The 14,113-nt window shown below is 43.9% G+C and overlaps 1 protein-coding gene across 5 annotated transcripts in view; it reads right to left on the reverse strand.

Annotated features, from left to right (window-relative positions):
- The window catches only part of LOC121278237 (CD2-associated protein), a 237,126-nt gene that overhangs the window by 200,269 nt on the left and 22,744 nt on the right, over positions 1-14,113 (reverse strand). For 3 of the 5 annotated variants that reach the window (XM_041188460.1, XM_041188459.1, XM_041188461.1), the window contains exon 2: positions 9,127-9,287. In XM_041188460.1, the coding sequence (XP_041044394.1) occupies positions 9,127-9,287 (161 nt within the window). The remainder of the gene's footprint in view (positions 1-9,126; positions 9,288-14,113) is intronic. The other 2 variants (XM_041188462.1, XM_041188463.1) reach the window with 2 other exon arrangements.

A 14,113-nucleotide genomic window follows, 5' to 3' on the forward strand; every position in this document is an offset into this window, starting at 1 on the left:
ATATACAGAGAAGATGTTTAGTCTGCTGAGGAGTCCAAAACAAGAGATCGTAATCTTAAAATTAGAGCTAGGCCATTCAGGAATAAAATCAAGAAGCACTTTTACAAAACATAGTAGTAGAAAGCTGGAACACTCTCCACCAAAAGTTAGAGTAATTGGCCCTTTGACCACAGAGAACAATATATTTTCATGAGGTAAGGGACCAAGGAATATAGATTAAATTCAAGTAAGTTGAGGTACAGATCAGCCATGATTTTATGGAACCATTCCCAAGAGTAGAAACTTTAAAACGAAGTGAAAAATATAGATGAATTCCAGATTTAATATCAAAATCACTTTTCATCTTTCTTTCCTTTTCTATTTCTCGTCCTGTACCTGATTTGACTAATTTGTTTCTTTCTCAACCCTTAAATCTGGAGAGAGATATAGGGCTGAATTTTATGGCTGACACACGGGTGGCAGAGCCTGCACGTCAGCGCTTAAAATGTTGCACGCTGATGTCGCACGAGCGCCCGACATCAGTGCGCGGCATCACGATATTTAGGTGGGCGGATGCGCCACGGAGTGCGACGCGCGCCCGCCATTAATTAAAGGCCTTGTTAAGACCCTTAACTCCGCAATTGAAGCCGATTTTGAGATGCCCGTGTGAACTTCAGCTCGGCGCGCGGGCCCAACGGGCAGGCGGGTAATTGATTTTTTTAACAAACCTCATCCAGGGGCGGGATATGTGGTCTCAGAGGGGTTGTTCATGTTTTTCCTGGAGTATTTAATGCAGAAAGTGTTTTAAACTTACCTGTGTGATTGTTCGCAGTTCAGATCGATTACCAATAGCTTTCTCTGTACTTTGACGCTTCAGCTCACCAGTCTGCAGACAGGAATCTTTATCGCGCCTGCAGCTTTCCTGAGACCTCCATTTAGCCTGGGTTCTGACATCTCCACTGGAGGCAGCTCCTCTGAGGAGGAAGGGAGGGATAGAATAAGGAGGAGGCCAGGACTGGACAATCAGCCTCCAGGGGAGCCACCTTTGGGAAGCCAGGTGCAGCCACAAGGAGCACAGGGCCAAGAGGTTGTTCAAGATGGAAGGGGCCACAGAAGATGCCACTATCCTGCTGCCAGGGTACACAGGCGGTGAAGCAGCTATCTCAGTATGACTGAGATGCAGTGCCGAAGGAGGCTCCGACTGTCAAGGGAGACAGTCAACTATATCTGTCAGATGATTGGCCCTGAGATCTCCCCTAAGTGGGTGGACACCCCATGCCAGTGGCTTTCATGGTCACAGTTGTCCTCCATTTCTATGCCTCTGGCTCTTTCCAGGGCTCGGTGGGTGACCTTTGAGGTGTCTCCCAATCAGCTGTCCACACTTGTGTCAAGCAGGTTACAGACGCTCTGTTCAGATGGGCACTGACCTTCATCCACTTTCACTGCAACGAGGCAAGCCAGACACAGCGAGCCAGAGGCCATTGCTGGCTTCTCCCGCGTCCAGGGTGCAATAGACTGTACACATGTGGCCATCAAGGCACCAGCAGGTGATCCCGGTGCCTTAGTCAACAGGAAGGGCTTCCACTCCATGAACATGCAGATAGTGTGTGACCACAGAATGCAAATTCTGCAAGTTTGTGCAAGGTACCCAGGCAGCTCCCACGATGCCTATATCCTCAGGCACTCCCAGGTGCCAGCGCTTCAGTGTTCCGGCTGGATGGTTGGCTGGTGGGTGACAAGGACTATTCCATCAGAAGGTGGCTCATGATGCCTCTCCGCCATCCAAGAACAGAAGCTGAGGAGTGCTACAATAGGAGCCACGGTTCCACAAGGGCTGTGGTGGAGACAGCCATCGGTATTCTCAAGATGCGCTTCCGTTGCCTGGACCGCTCAGGGGGTGCATTCCAGTACCCCCCAGATTGTGTCTGTGATAGTGGTGGCATGCTGCGCTCTGCACAATCTTGTGCTGGAAAGCGGGGAGGCAGTTGACGATAAAGAGTTTGACGCACTGGATAAGGCTGCACATGATGAATCCAGCAGTGGCTCAGAGAATGAAGAAGCACAGGGCAATGATGAGGGGCAGCACGCCAATCCGCTACTACACCAAGGAGGCAGGGACAATTTAATCCATCAAACCTTCAGCTAGCTCCACACACAGATCAACAGGACCAGCATTGCCTGGCACTTCCACATGTGGCACTTAGGTGCTACATCTTCCACCTCATCTTATGCAACTAAGGGCTTAGTACAGAAATATCAATGTCCACTCAAACACTCATGAGATGTCTGTGAAACATACAAATGCAGCACAAAGAAAACACCCTCAGCCATGGTCAGAAAAGTGGACTTCATTCCACCAAAATAAAACACAAGCATCGCTCAGATGTACATAAGTATATTTTCCCTAATCTAGGGCCAACACAAAATCACCAGTGACATACATGTGGAGCGCCTAACGTGCCTTATGCTTACGTTTGCAGGTGCTACATCTAGGTGCTGCCCCATCGCTCCAAGTGGCTTGTAAGACAGCCTGCTGACTCTGCTGTCCTATTGGGCTCGATGACCTTGGTGGGCGTCCTCTGGCCAGTGGAGCCTGTGATGGCCCTGCCTGGGAGGGAGTGGCCAGTTCCAGAACTGGCACGTCTCCAGTTGTCACAGCTTCAACGGATGCAACGGTCACCGGCAGAGGGGCAGAGGAGCTGGTGCCCTCATCCGGAACGCCCTGAGAGGAGCTCACAGCGACGACAGGCAGCTGCTGCACCTCCCTGCTCACCGATGGGCACCGAGCGGCAGCACTTGGTGCCCAGAACATTTCCCACACTGTGAATGATCACCTGTGGCCATTACCGCTGTGAGGGCTTGCAGGTCAGAGCGTATCCCAATCAGAAGACTCTCAATCCAATCGAAGCCCCTCTCCATGAGAGTCGCCAATCTCTCAGTGGAGGAAGCCTGAAGCTCTGCCCTGAGGTTCGTGCCTTCACTGACACTCTGCCTGGACTCCTCCAACACAGAGACCAACTGAAGCACACCTTCATGCAACACTGCCAGATGCTCCCGCGAATCCAGCCACTTGTCCTGCAGCTACTGCATTGCTGACATCTCCAGAGGCACATCATCACTGCCGGACTCAGCATGTTGCTGGTCACCTGCAGTCCTCTGGTTGCTGGCACCATTGGCAATCTCTGTCCCTGCCATCTCCTCCAGCGATTGTGAAATGCCCTCTCCACTGTGCCCCGGGACACTAACCAACGTTATATTCCCCACCGAAGTGTTTGTCACTGTGCTGGTGCCTGGCTGGCTGAAAGGATGTGACACAAGTTGCAAGTCTTGGCCCTCAGGTGTGGAGGGGGGGCTCCGGATGTGTTGGGAGCGACCATGCGGTGGTGATACTGAAATTAACAACAAGGACAGTGCATCAGTCAGTAACACCTTTCATCCCTTTCCCCCCCAGCCTCATAAGTCACTCACCCTTCAAGAATCTTAGGAGACGAACATTGGTGGGGTGGTAAATAGTCAAGAGGAGGCCCAAACATTACACACACATACAGACAGGCTGGTCAGATGGCCTAAGGAATGCCACATGGAATGTTATGTGGATAAGTGTTCAGTTAAGCACTTGGGCAAGACAAGCAAGGTACAGAAATACATGAGTAATGGTAGGACCGTGGGAAGTCATGACAATTACAGGGACCTTGCTGGGCAGACCCGTTAAGGTAGCAGAACAGGAACATAAGACGTTTAACAAGGTTGAAGTCAGACGTGCCTCCATTAGCCCAGGAATAGAATGTAGGAAAAGGGAGGTCATGTTCCAAGTGCAGAAAACGTTGTCGAGGCCACATCTACACTTCTGTGTCCAGTTGTGACTTGCGCTTCATGGGAGGGATGGCATTGGAGTGGGGAGAGTACAGAGGTTCCTGACCAGGATGCATGCTGGCCTGGAGAGTTGGAGTGATGAGGAAACATTGCAAGTACTTGCGACATTTGCCGTGGTGCACAGGAGATTGACAGGTCACATTATTGACCTGCGTACCATTATGAGGGGCATAGGACGGATGGACAGAAGGCAACATTTCTCCTTGGTGCAGGTATGAGTAACATGGTGGCATTTATTTGAGTGCCATGAGGTTGACAGGTGAGTTGCTGAGGACCTTTTGGACAGAGTAATGTGGGACGCACTGGCTGAAAGGGTGGTGGAGGTACAAGTCCTCCTAAGATGCAATAAGTCTTGGCTGTGCAGCAGCCATGCCATGGCATGTTAGGCCATGGGGATAGTGGTCACAAATGGGATAAGGTGACTTTGGAAAGTGCTAGAGATGCGCATCCTCAAGGGGTTGAGGGACCTTTGTGTATGACCCACACATCTGAGTGTCTCAGTCTGTGAATGAGCAGTGTTGCAGGATTAACGATTGCAGCAACCATCAGTGCTTTGGATGGTAGGGAGACAGAGTGGATGGGACTGTGGCCCTCAAATACCTGGCCACTGGATCCCAGCCTCACCGACACCTGCCGCCTCCTCAGCTCCATCGCCTGCTCCTCATAGGTGGTGAGGCACTGCAGCACGGCATGCCCACTACCATTCCACTGCCGCTCCCTCATATTGTGCTCTGTTTTTGCCTGCAGAACATAGAAGAGCATTTATTGGGGCTGATAGCTCATGTATTCTGCACACACGCGCCGCATCCCAACTACAGTGGCCCTTCTGAGGCCTCCAGCAGCTCCTGACCACACTACTGGTGATCAGTCCCCAGAGGATAGTACGACTGGTCCCAACCCCCTCCTACAATGGACACCTTGGACACATTCGGCATCCATCACTTTGAATAACATACGGATCTTAGCGCCCATGGCAAGGAGGTACAACCAGGTGCGGCGCCAAGGCCAGCAGATGGCTCTTGGCCACAACACCTTGAGGCTCCCCTTCCACCATCTCATCACCATCAATAAGATGTGTTGGAGTTATGAGTATGTGTCTAGCTGCCTCCTGTGCAGGGTGCCCCCAGACTACTCAAATGCAACAAACACCAACATATGCTGCAGGGAGAACCCATCATCTCCTCAACCACTAAGGCTGATGTAAGCATGGTCATCATCTGTTTGCCCACCCAGCGTGCGCCAAATGCCCAATGCAGTAACGACACTAAGACGTGGGGGGTGCTCAAAGTCTAAGGCTATCTGCCGGGTCAAATGGCCAAGGCTGACACGGTAATCACCCTTCCAGAGCGCAGCAAATCATTGAAGTGCTTGTGGCACTGCGTTCCGGTGCACCGCACAGTATCATGGGAGCTAACAGCCACCGCCACTTCCTGCCACGCCTGCCTGGTGACGAGGGGGGCCCTCCTCCTCCCATCCTCTGGAAACAAGACATCCGATTGTTGGACACCTCTTCAAGGAGGACAGCAAGGCAGGTATCTGAGAAACAAGGGGCAAAGTGGCCTCCCGATGGCCTATCCTGCCCCTGCTCCCCCTTCTCCTCTGCCCTCAAATCATGTCCTTCCCAATGAGAGGCCATGGTGAGCAGCCTAAAGGAGGCTGCCTGGCCGCTCTTTATACTGACTGCCGGTTTCCCATTGGAACCGGCGGTCTGAACACACGTGCCGCTGTTTGAATTTTCCTGATGTACATGGGAATCGCAAACCCGCTGGGCAGGCCTTAATTGGCCCGCCCGTGCAAAATGGCAGCACGGCCCGTTTCAGCAGTGGCGATCAGCTACCCGCCCGCCCGTCACCAAGTCGGTTGGGCCCGCCCGTCAAAGGCAAAATTCAGCCCATTATTACCCAGGTCCAAGATGCCCCATTGAACCAATTATCACACTTCCAACAAATTTACAACACACAGAATTTGGGTGTAGAAGGTGCAGAAAAATATTTGCACTAAGATGCCCTGCTCCAGCAAGGTCTGGCCAAATGTGCAGGATGCTATCAACATTCTTCCGAAGCGCTGATATTATGAGGAACAGTCCACACAGATTTAAAAGTCATATCATGTCTCTCCAGCCTACAAAAGATCCTTGTGGAAATGATTGAATAAGTGTATGATGACTTTCCAGTAGATTTGGAATTATTTGAATTTCAATTCAAGCTCCATATGTGAAGCATTTCACAACCAAATTTTCTAATATTAGGCCTCGTGGTCTGGTGACCATTATAGGGAGGAAGGAAAATAGCACTTGAAAAATTAAATCAAATAGGATTTTAAAAAACGAATTTTGATTTCATCTAAATATATTTTGGTTAAATCTACGGTTAGTATGATTAGGCAGAGCAATTCCCTCTCTTTACAAGGCAACCCAAAGAATTTTTTGAGGCTACCCAAACTGAAAATTTTAAACAAGCAGCAACTCCAACTGCAACAGTTAAATTAGATGCAAGTGAACAATATCTTGCTTTGCTTATTGGTTGAAAAGTATATAGTGCTTACTAGAACTGGAGACAATGAAGTTGCACTACAGATTTCTTATAACAGTACTGTGAGTGTACCTACACCAGATAGACTGCAAAGTGGCACGACTCATCACAAGAGCAATTAGGGATGGCCTAGCCAGCGGCACCCAAGTCCTGTGAAAGAAATTTTTAAAAATCAAGGCAATATAGGGTTGGGTAAAATCCAACCCACAGAATTAGCACTTTGTACACTGGGTGAATGAACGCAATGAGTTACTTTTTATACATTGCTTTTGCCAAAATTTGCATCTAGCCCAACACCAAACTTAGTTAAGAAGCCAACTTGTCTTCCGATTAGCCACGCTTCCTTCTTATCTAAATAAAAACAAAAATCAGGCGGGTGCGATTGCTGATCATCCACAACAAGTTTCCTGGAAACACAAAGACATAATGAAACTCAAGGATGCATCAAAAGCATTTGAATACTAAACGAAATGTCATTCAAGCCATATGCAGAACATTGGCAAGATCACATTTTGAATGCCTTGTGTAGTTCTATGCACCCCACCTTCAAAAGGATTTAGCTAATACCGTCAAAGATTATTCTACATCTTGGATCTCTAAATTAGGAAGAATGATTTACAGAACTTAAAACTTCTTTTTACTGGAGAAAGGATCAAGATCAGATACTTCTCATTTCTGAGGCATAAATAGTCCTGATGAAATTTACTGAACAAGCAATGTAAATGCACAAGTTAACTGATAAATTCTCTCATCTCTTTCTTTACTCCCAGACATAGCAGATATGAAGAGAACACAAAAATAATTGATATTATGTCAACCTACAAAAGTGCACCAGATAAAAATACTGTTATTGAGATCAAGTTGCAGAATGAGTACATGCTGAGAATATCAAATAGCGAGTTCCTGTGCTGCCAGATTGGACTGGATTATATACGACATGACATCAAAGATATATACTGCAAACGGCTGCCAAGAACCTCTAAATGTAGTGAAGTCCCCAGCAGGCCTTAGAACAATCTTCACCACAGAAAAAAGTCAGGAAATGACAATTAACTAATTATGCCTATAAGACAGATGTCAGGCCATCTACCTTCACACTAACCTATGAATGAATATTAACATTCTGTACAGGTCCAGCCTCTTGGGCTTCATCTTGAAATAGGTGAAGGGTTAAGAGAACATAGAAGCAGGAAGACAAACAGGAGTGGATTCTTGCAGTCTATAGTAAGGTTGTCAAAAGGTATCCATATGGAATCTAAATACATTATATTTCTTACACTTCTTGCTTGCTTCTGATCAAGGGAGGACAAAAAAAGTGAACATACAAAAGCCATAAGGAGGCACTGGAGGAAGTACAGGGGAGATTCACAAGAATGATTCCCAGGATGAAGAACTGTAGCTATGAGGATAGATTGGAGAGGTTGGAACAGTTTTCCTTGGAGAAAAGGCGGCTGAGAGGAGAACTGATAGAGGTATTTAAGATCCTGAGGGGTATGGACAGGGTAAATTGTGAGAAGCTGTTCGCACTCAAGGAAGTGTCAATAACTAGGGGGCACAGATTCAAAATAATTGGCAAAAGGAATAAATGTGATATGAGGAAAACTTTTTCACCCACAAGATGGTTGGGGTCTGGAAGAAACTTCCTGAAAGGGTGGTGGAGGGAAGTTTGATCGAGGTATTCTAAAGGAAATTGGATTGCTACCTGAAAAGAGAGAATTTGCAAGGTTAGGGGGATAAGGCAGGGGAGTGGGACTAGGTGGAATGTTCTTTCAGAGAGCCAGTGCATACTTGATGGGCTGAATAGTCTCCTTCTGTACTGTAAAGATACTGTGATGGAATTGAACAGGACTTCCCCTTGGATGGAAAATATTTCTTCATCCCACAAACCCAGAAAGTTCTGCCATTGAAATTAGCCATGTAAAGGAGGGGTGTTCAGGTGATCTAAAAGAGTACAGCATATGCACCAACAACCTGAGTAAATAAGCAGAGAGAGGTCAGAAATACCATTTGTCAAATAACCACTGGGTCAGTAAAGCTTTAAGCCCTGAACACCAGGTTCTTCTCCCTTCAACACTGCGGGCTACCAACTATGTGGCAGGCCATCTTGCTCTGAGCTAAATTATGAGTGAAGGTCCAGATTCCACATCTGTGGTCTGTCAATACCAATTTCTCAGTTCTAATATGTAACTTGAGTGGATATTCTTTCAACAGAGCTGGGGTTAATGAACAAGAGAGATCACAAAGGCTTTTTTAAATAAATGGCATCAGAAAGCAATTTTAAAAGAAACTTTTTATCTTCTTCTGCAACCCTGCAATCATCCCCCATGCAACCAATGCACAAGTCCACATTAGTGGTGTATGAAGAATCAAAAATACGGCAAGATGTACATTACATTTTTGAGACCTATTATTCAGGAATACAATGTAAATTGAAAGAAAATATCCAATGCCATCGCTGTAACTTGCAAACATATTACATAGCTCATAAAACAGTGAGTTTTCATAAGCTGTTGGCTGACACATAATCATAACCAAAATGAGCATAAAAACAAACTGAAGAAAAGCTTCTGCCCTTTCAAACTCAATACGAGTGGTTAACTGTTTACATTTTGCTGATTATTAGCATGATCTTAAAACTGTTGGATAAAGTCAAAGTATAAAAATGTTCATGCTCTCGTATTCTTTTCCATTAACTAAGAAAAAAGCACAATAGATTTGCTCCAGCATTATTTTCCTTACTCACTTTGACAAAATTATCAGGGAATAACCCCCTCTTTCCATTTAACTCTCCTTCACACCACCCTTCTTCTTCAAGTTTTCTTACATTCCTAATGAGATCGCCAACCTTTAGTGTGAGTTCATCCTCTTGAACAGCTTCATAATCATATTCCACAGTAACTTCCACTGAAAAATAAAACAAAAATACAGTTAGTCAAACCAGAAACAGCTATTCCTATTTAGAAGTCAGTGTTAAAGGGTTTTCTCTTGTGAAAATAAGCAAGTTGAAGGGTGGGGAGGAGTGGTGTACACAAAGTTATGTTTAGCAGCTGTCAATACAAAATTCTAAAATGGCTAATGCATTATAATTCTTAAGTAAATACACTCAGTGTACAATCTATGCCACTCCTCTACAAGGTGATGAATCACCCTGTCGTTCATTCTGTCTCAAAGTGCCTGATCTAAATATGTCAGCCCCAGCCAACAGCTTACTTAATCATGGGAGAAGGGACTAATAGCTCACCGCCAAGCTGAATTCTGTACTCAGCTAATGTGTATACATTGTAGTGCAAATTATCTAAAGTAGTCGGGAACATTACTTCCACCCTGTCTCAGAAAAGCATCAGACCGTTTGTAGCCCACACACCCAGTATTCAGCTGAAGTCAGCAAACTCAGTATCAACTAGCAAGTGAACTTGGAATTTCTCAGATCTATACGAGTGTGATGTTCCAGGTGGTGCATTTTCACACTGAGATGACCATTAATTGGGTTGCTCAGATTTTAATTGTGTGGCACAGTATCCTTTAGGTTGAACATCAATTTTTAGCTACTTTCCCTAGTAATTCAGATAGGAAAACATTCACAATGGTTAACTGATTTTAATTCTTGCTTTCCCTGAATTGATAATCAGATTCCATTTGTGACTACAAACTACTTAGCCTGTGACCTTGTGGTCCATTCCTACAGCACAGTGGAACTCCTTGTACCAGCACAGGAAAAAGCAAATTTAACGAATCTCAGTTAACTGGCAGGACCGATAAAAGTGTTACATTTATTCTGTGGGGCGTCACAAGAACAAAACTATGACTGCAGTAGCAAAATGATAGATATGGATTAGGTTGGTCTTTGTTTCGAGTTTGTACTTTCAAAGCTGGTCACCTTTACATCATTCCAAAATGCAGCTGGGAAAGTAACATTGTACAATCGCCCAAAACCACTTGCAGCTTCTCTCTGCAGCACTCCATGAGTCAACTTTTCAGCACCGTTTTGCAATATGTGAAAGAAAGCCTAACTCAAGTTAGGTCAAATTACAAATGCTTTCAAAATTAGTTCACTAAATCAGGTTAGGTGTGGGATGCTCATTTATTTCTCCTCCCTCATGTTGGTAAAGCAATCCTAAATGCCAGCTTGTAGAGCACTACATTGCCTATTCTGGTAGGAATTTCACATTTAGATAATTGAAGGGGGAAAGAGTATTTACTTTTTTCATTCCAAATAGCTTAATTTGCAACATTTATACCAGCAAACAAGAGCATGATTCAGCCCATATTTGCAATTATAAACAAGCAACCAATAAACAGCCCAATCACTAAATAGTTGAAACAATTTTTCCACCAACTAATTTCCCTGGACCACTGTTTAATTTGCCAAGACCAAAATTTTAAAGTTCTCCTATATGTATTATAAACTGCCTTCATACTGGTGTTTATTTGGGTCAGACCATGGCATCCAGCTAGCTCCCATCTTTGAAACCATTAAATCCAATTTTTAGCAAAAGAACTAGGTCTGCTGCTGAGGCAAGGGATTTAGTAATGTAAACTTTGAAGCTAACTCAGCAATGTTAGTTACCAGAAAATCAAATCAGACATGAATAAGCACCAATATAAACAAAATAGTACTGTGAGCAAAGTTAGAAGCCCAAGAAGCAGCCAGGTGCAACCGTTAATATTTTCCTGAAGACATGCTGAACACAACAGCCTTTCGCAAAAGCAGAAACCAAAGGATTACACATCACTGTGCTGTTTTCCTAAGTTTCTATTGGGGGATGGGGGGCTGCAAAGAAGCAACAGTCCACTTGGATATAAAAACAAAACACTGCGGATGCTGGAAATCCAAAACAAAAACAGAATTACCTGGAAAAACTCAGCAGGTCTGGCTGCATCGGCAGAGAAGAGCAAAGTTGACGTTTTGAGTCCTCATGACTCTTCAACAGAACTAAGTACAAATAGGAAAGGGGTGAAATATAAGCTAGTTTAAGGGCCACATGGGCTGGTGACAACTGCTTCCCCATACTTTGCTTGTGGAACCGAGGAGTTCAGCTAGTCAGCAGCCAGAAGCATTCAGGTTGTCATCAGAGGCTAACCAGAACCATCTCTTTTGATGGGCTGCTTTGCCTCTTTATTACAGTTGCTGTGAGGTAAGTATAAAATTGAACTGGACAAAGGAATCTAGCAGAACTCCTGCAAAGCACCAGAAAGCACAAAGACAAGAGGACAGTGTGATCATTAAATAACCAAGAGCAATTTTCTTTCAGCATCCAAGACATACATAAAGGAACCACTTTGTTTCATATACAGGATGCATCATTCTTTTTACTTTAAGGGGAAGATGAAACAGAACCTAATGCAATACTTAGGTTGTAAAACATAGGTTAAACATTCATTACCAGTCCCGGTTTAAATTGACAAAGCATTTCTGACAAAATGCCCCTATCTGGCATATGCAATGTAATACCTTAAGCATGATAAACAGCCTAAAACACAAGCACACTTTGTTACTGGCAACAATCAAATCTACAGTACAAGTCATGCAGCTAAATGTAATGGTCAAAGTGAGCAGCATGAAAAAAATCACCAGGAAAGTCAACGGTAGCACATTAGAAAGTGTCTAATCGTGCTGTATTTTTTCTAAGAAACTGTTTTTTTCAGACTGCATTACATGGCATTATGTAGCTAACCTCAATTGCAGATGATGTATATCACTTTTTTAAAAGCAATTGTTTCATAAATGTAATGAAATAATAGTTTCACTGATAGAATAGGAACTTCTTTTCAAATGGTCCACTATTTATGATGTGAAGATAAAGTATTACTTATAGATGTTTATTTTTCATCTTCTCCAAAATCACTCACTTAGAAGTCCATTTACATTATGAAATTTCTAGTCAAATTCTCTTGTAAAGTCCAATTAGGTTACGGGGCAGGCAAACAGGAAAGTGGAGATGAGACCACAGTCCGATCAGCCACGATATTATAAAATAGCAAAGCAGGCTAAAGGACCAAATGGTCTATGTCTGCGCAAGACTCTCTGCCAATTAGTTATGGCAAATATTTCTAAGAACATACACATTTAGTGCTGCCACATTAGCTGCTGCCTAAATCCTCACAGATAGCTTTATCGTAAGTGATTGAACCACTGAAGAGGATATGTAAATACATTTTACCATCAATAAAAACTGCATTAATTGGTTCACAATTCATTTATCCAAAGCATCACAACAAATTTTGACCAAATGATTGCACATGATTGAAAACAAGACTAGGTGCAGAATATTTAAAAACAAAATGGATGCTGTTAATAATCTCAACAAAAGAGAAAATTATAGCTTTCTGTGCAACAGCATTGTGACATTAGGTTCCACTACAACTACATTTCAACCTCAGCTTCGTTTGCTTCAACTACATTTACTACTGCAGCACTCTTAAAGGTAAGTTTTGCCACTGAAGAACACAACTAGACATGACAAAATATTATGAACTGATAAACTCAGCTTTCCACTCTACAATTTAGTGAAGCAAAACTACTCTGAATTCAGTCCACACAATTACTGGAAATTTGGTTTGCCAGTCTATCTGTCTGCTTGGGTGCATGTAAAAGATCCCATAGCACTATCTTGAAGAAGAGCAGGGGAGATATCCCTAGTGTCCAGGTTAATATTTATCCCTCAATCAGTATGTCAAAAAAATTATCTGGTCATTATCATATTTCTGTTTGTAGGAGCTTGCTGGGCGCATATTGGCTGCTGCGGTTTCTACATTACAATCGTGGCTATACTTTAAAAAGTATTTATTTGGCTGTAAAGCACCTTGAGATGTCAGGTGGCCATGAAAAGTGCTATTTAAAAGTAACATTTTTATTTTTTGGATACTCAAGTGACATGACACCATAAGCAAGTCCTGAAACAGCAACATCACTGAGACAATGCCACTTCAATCTTTGAGGCCTTGATTTGCCCAGCCCCAGCCACCCCAAACTCTCAGCCTGTTGATAATTGAGGTAGCAGCACATAGGACTAAATAGTTAGGTTCACATGTGACGAATTTCAGGCACAAAGAAGTGGGGCAGAGTGATCAGCAAATCAACAGAACAGAATGGAGTGACAATCTGTAAATGTAGACATTTGTGGCAGATTGGGTGTTTGTCTACCATTTTCATGCAGTTCTTTCCCACTTAGTGCTCAAGATTTGCAAATTATGTTTTGCAAAGCAGATGGTAAATGCATTAAGAGATGAATAATAGTTTTTTGAGGTTAATGCAATGGATCACACAAAGAGTGCAAGCCTTTCTACTGGCAACAAGTGGTGATGATTTCCTGCCTAAATATGCCAAATCCTGGCAACAAGGTGCACTGTGTCACCTTCTCTCTCTTTCTCATCCAGGCATGATCATCATCAGGACATTCTTGTCTCCACCTTTTGCTCATCATTCAGTCATAGCATGTTGCAATTCATTTTTAACTTCCAAAATATCAAGCATACACTAAACCACTACAATTCTCAACATCTTTGTTGGACTCCATTGTCCATAGGTCCCTCGCACCAGCCTATCCAGGCTGCTTACAACTTCTAATTACTGGTGAATTGCAATAGCAGTAACCTCCACTGGTTTAGAGGGGCTTGAGGTAAGATTGACTGCCCTTGACATCAAGGCAGCATTTGACAGTGTAGCATCAATGAGCCCTAGCAAAATTAAGTCAATGGGAATTAGAGGTAATATTCTTCACTGATTGGAG

This window comes from Carcharodon carcharias, chromosome 5 (genome assembly GCF_017639515.1).
Source record: "Carcharodon carcharias isolate sCarCar2 chromosome 5, sCarCar2.pri, whole genome shotgun sequence".
Taxonomy (NCBI): domain Eukaryota; kingdom Metazoa; phylum Chordata; class Chondrichthyes; order Lamniformes; family Lamnidae; genus Carcharodon; species Carcharodon carcharias.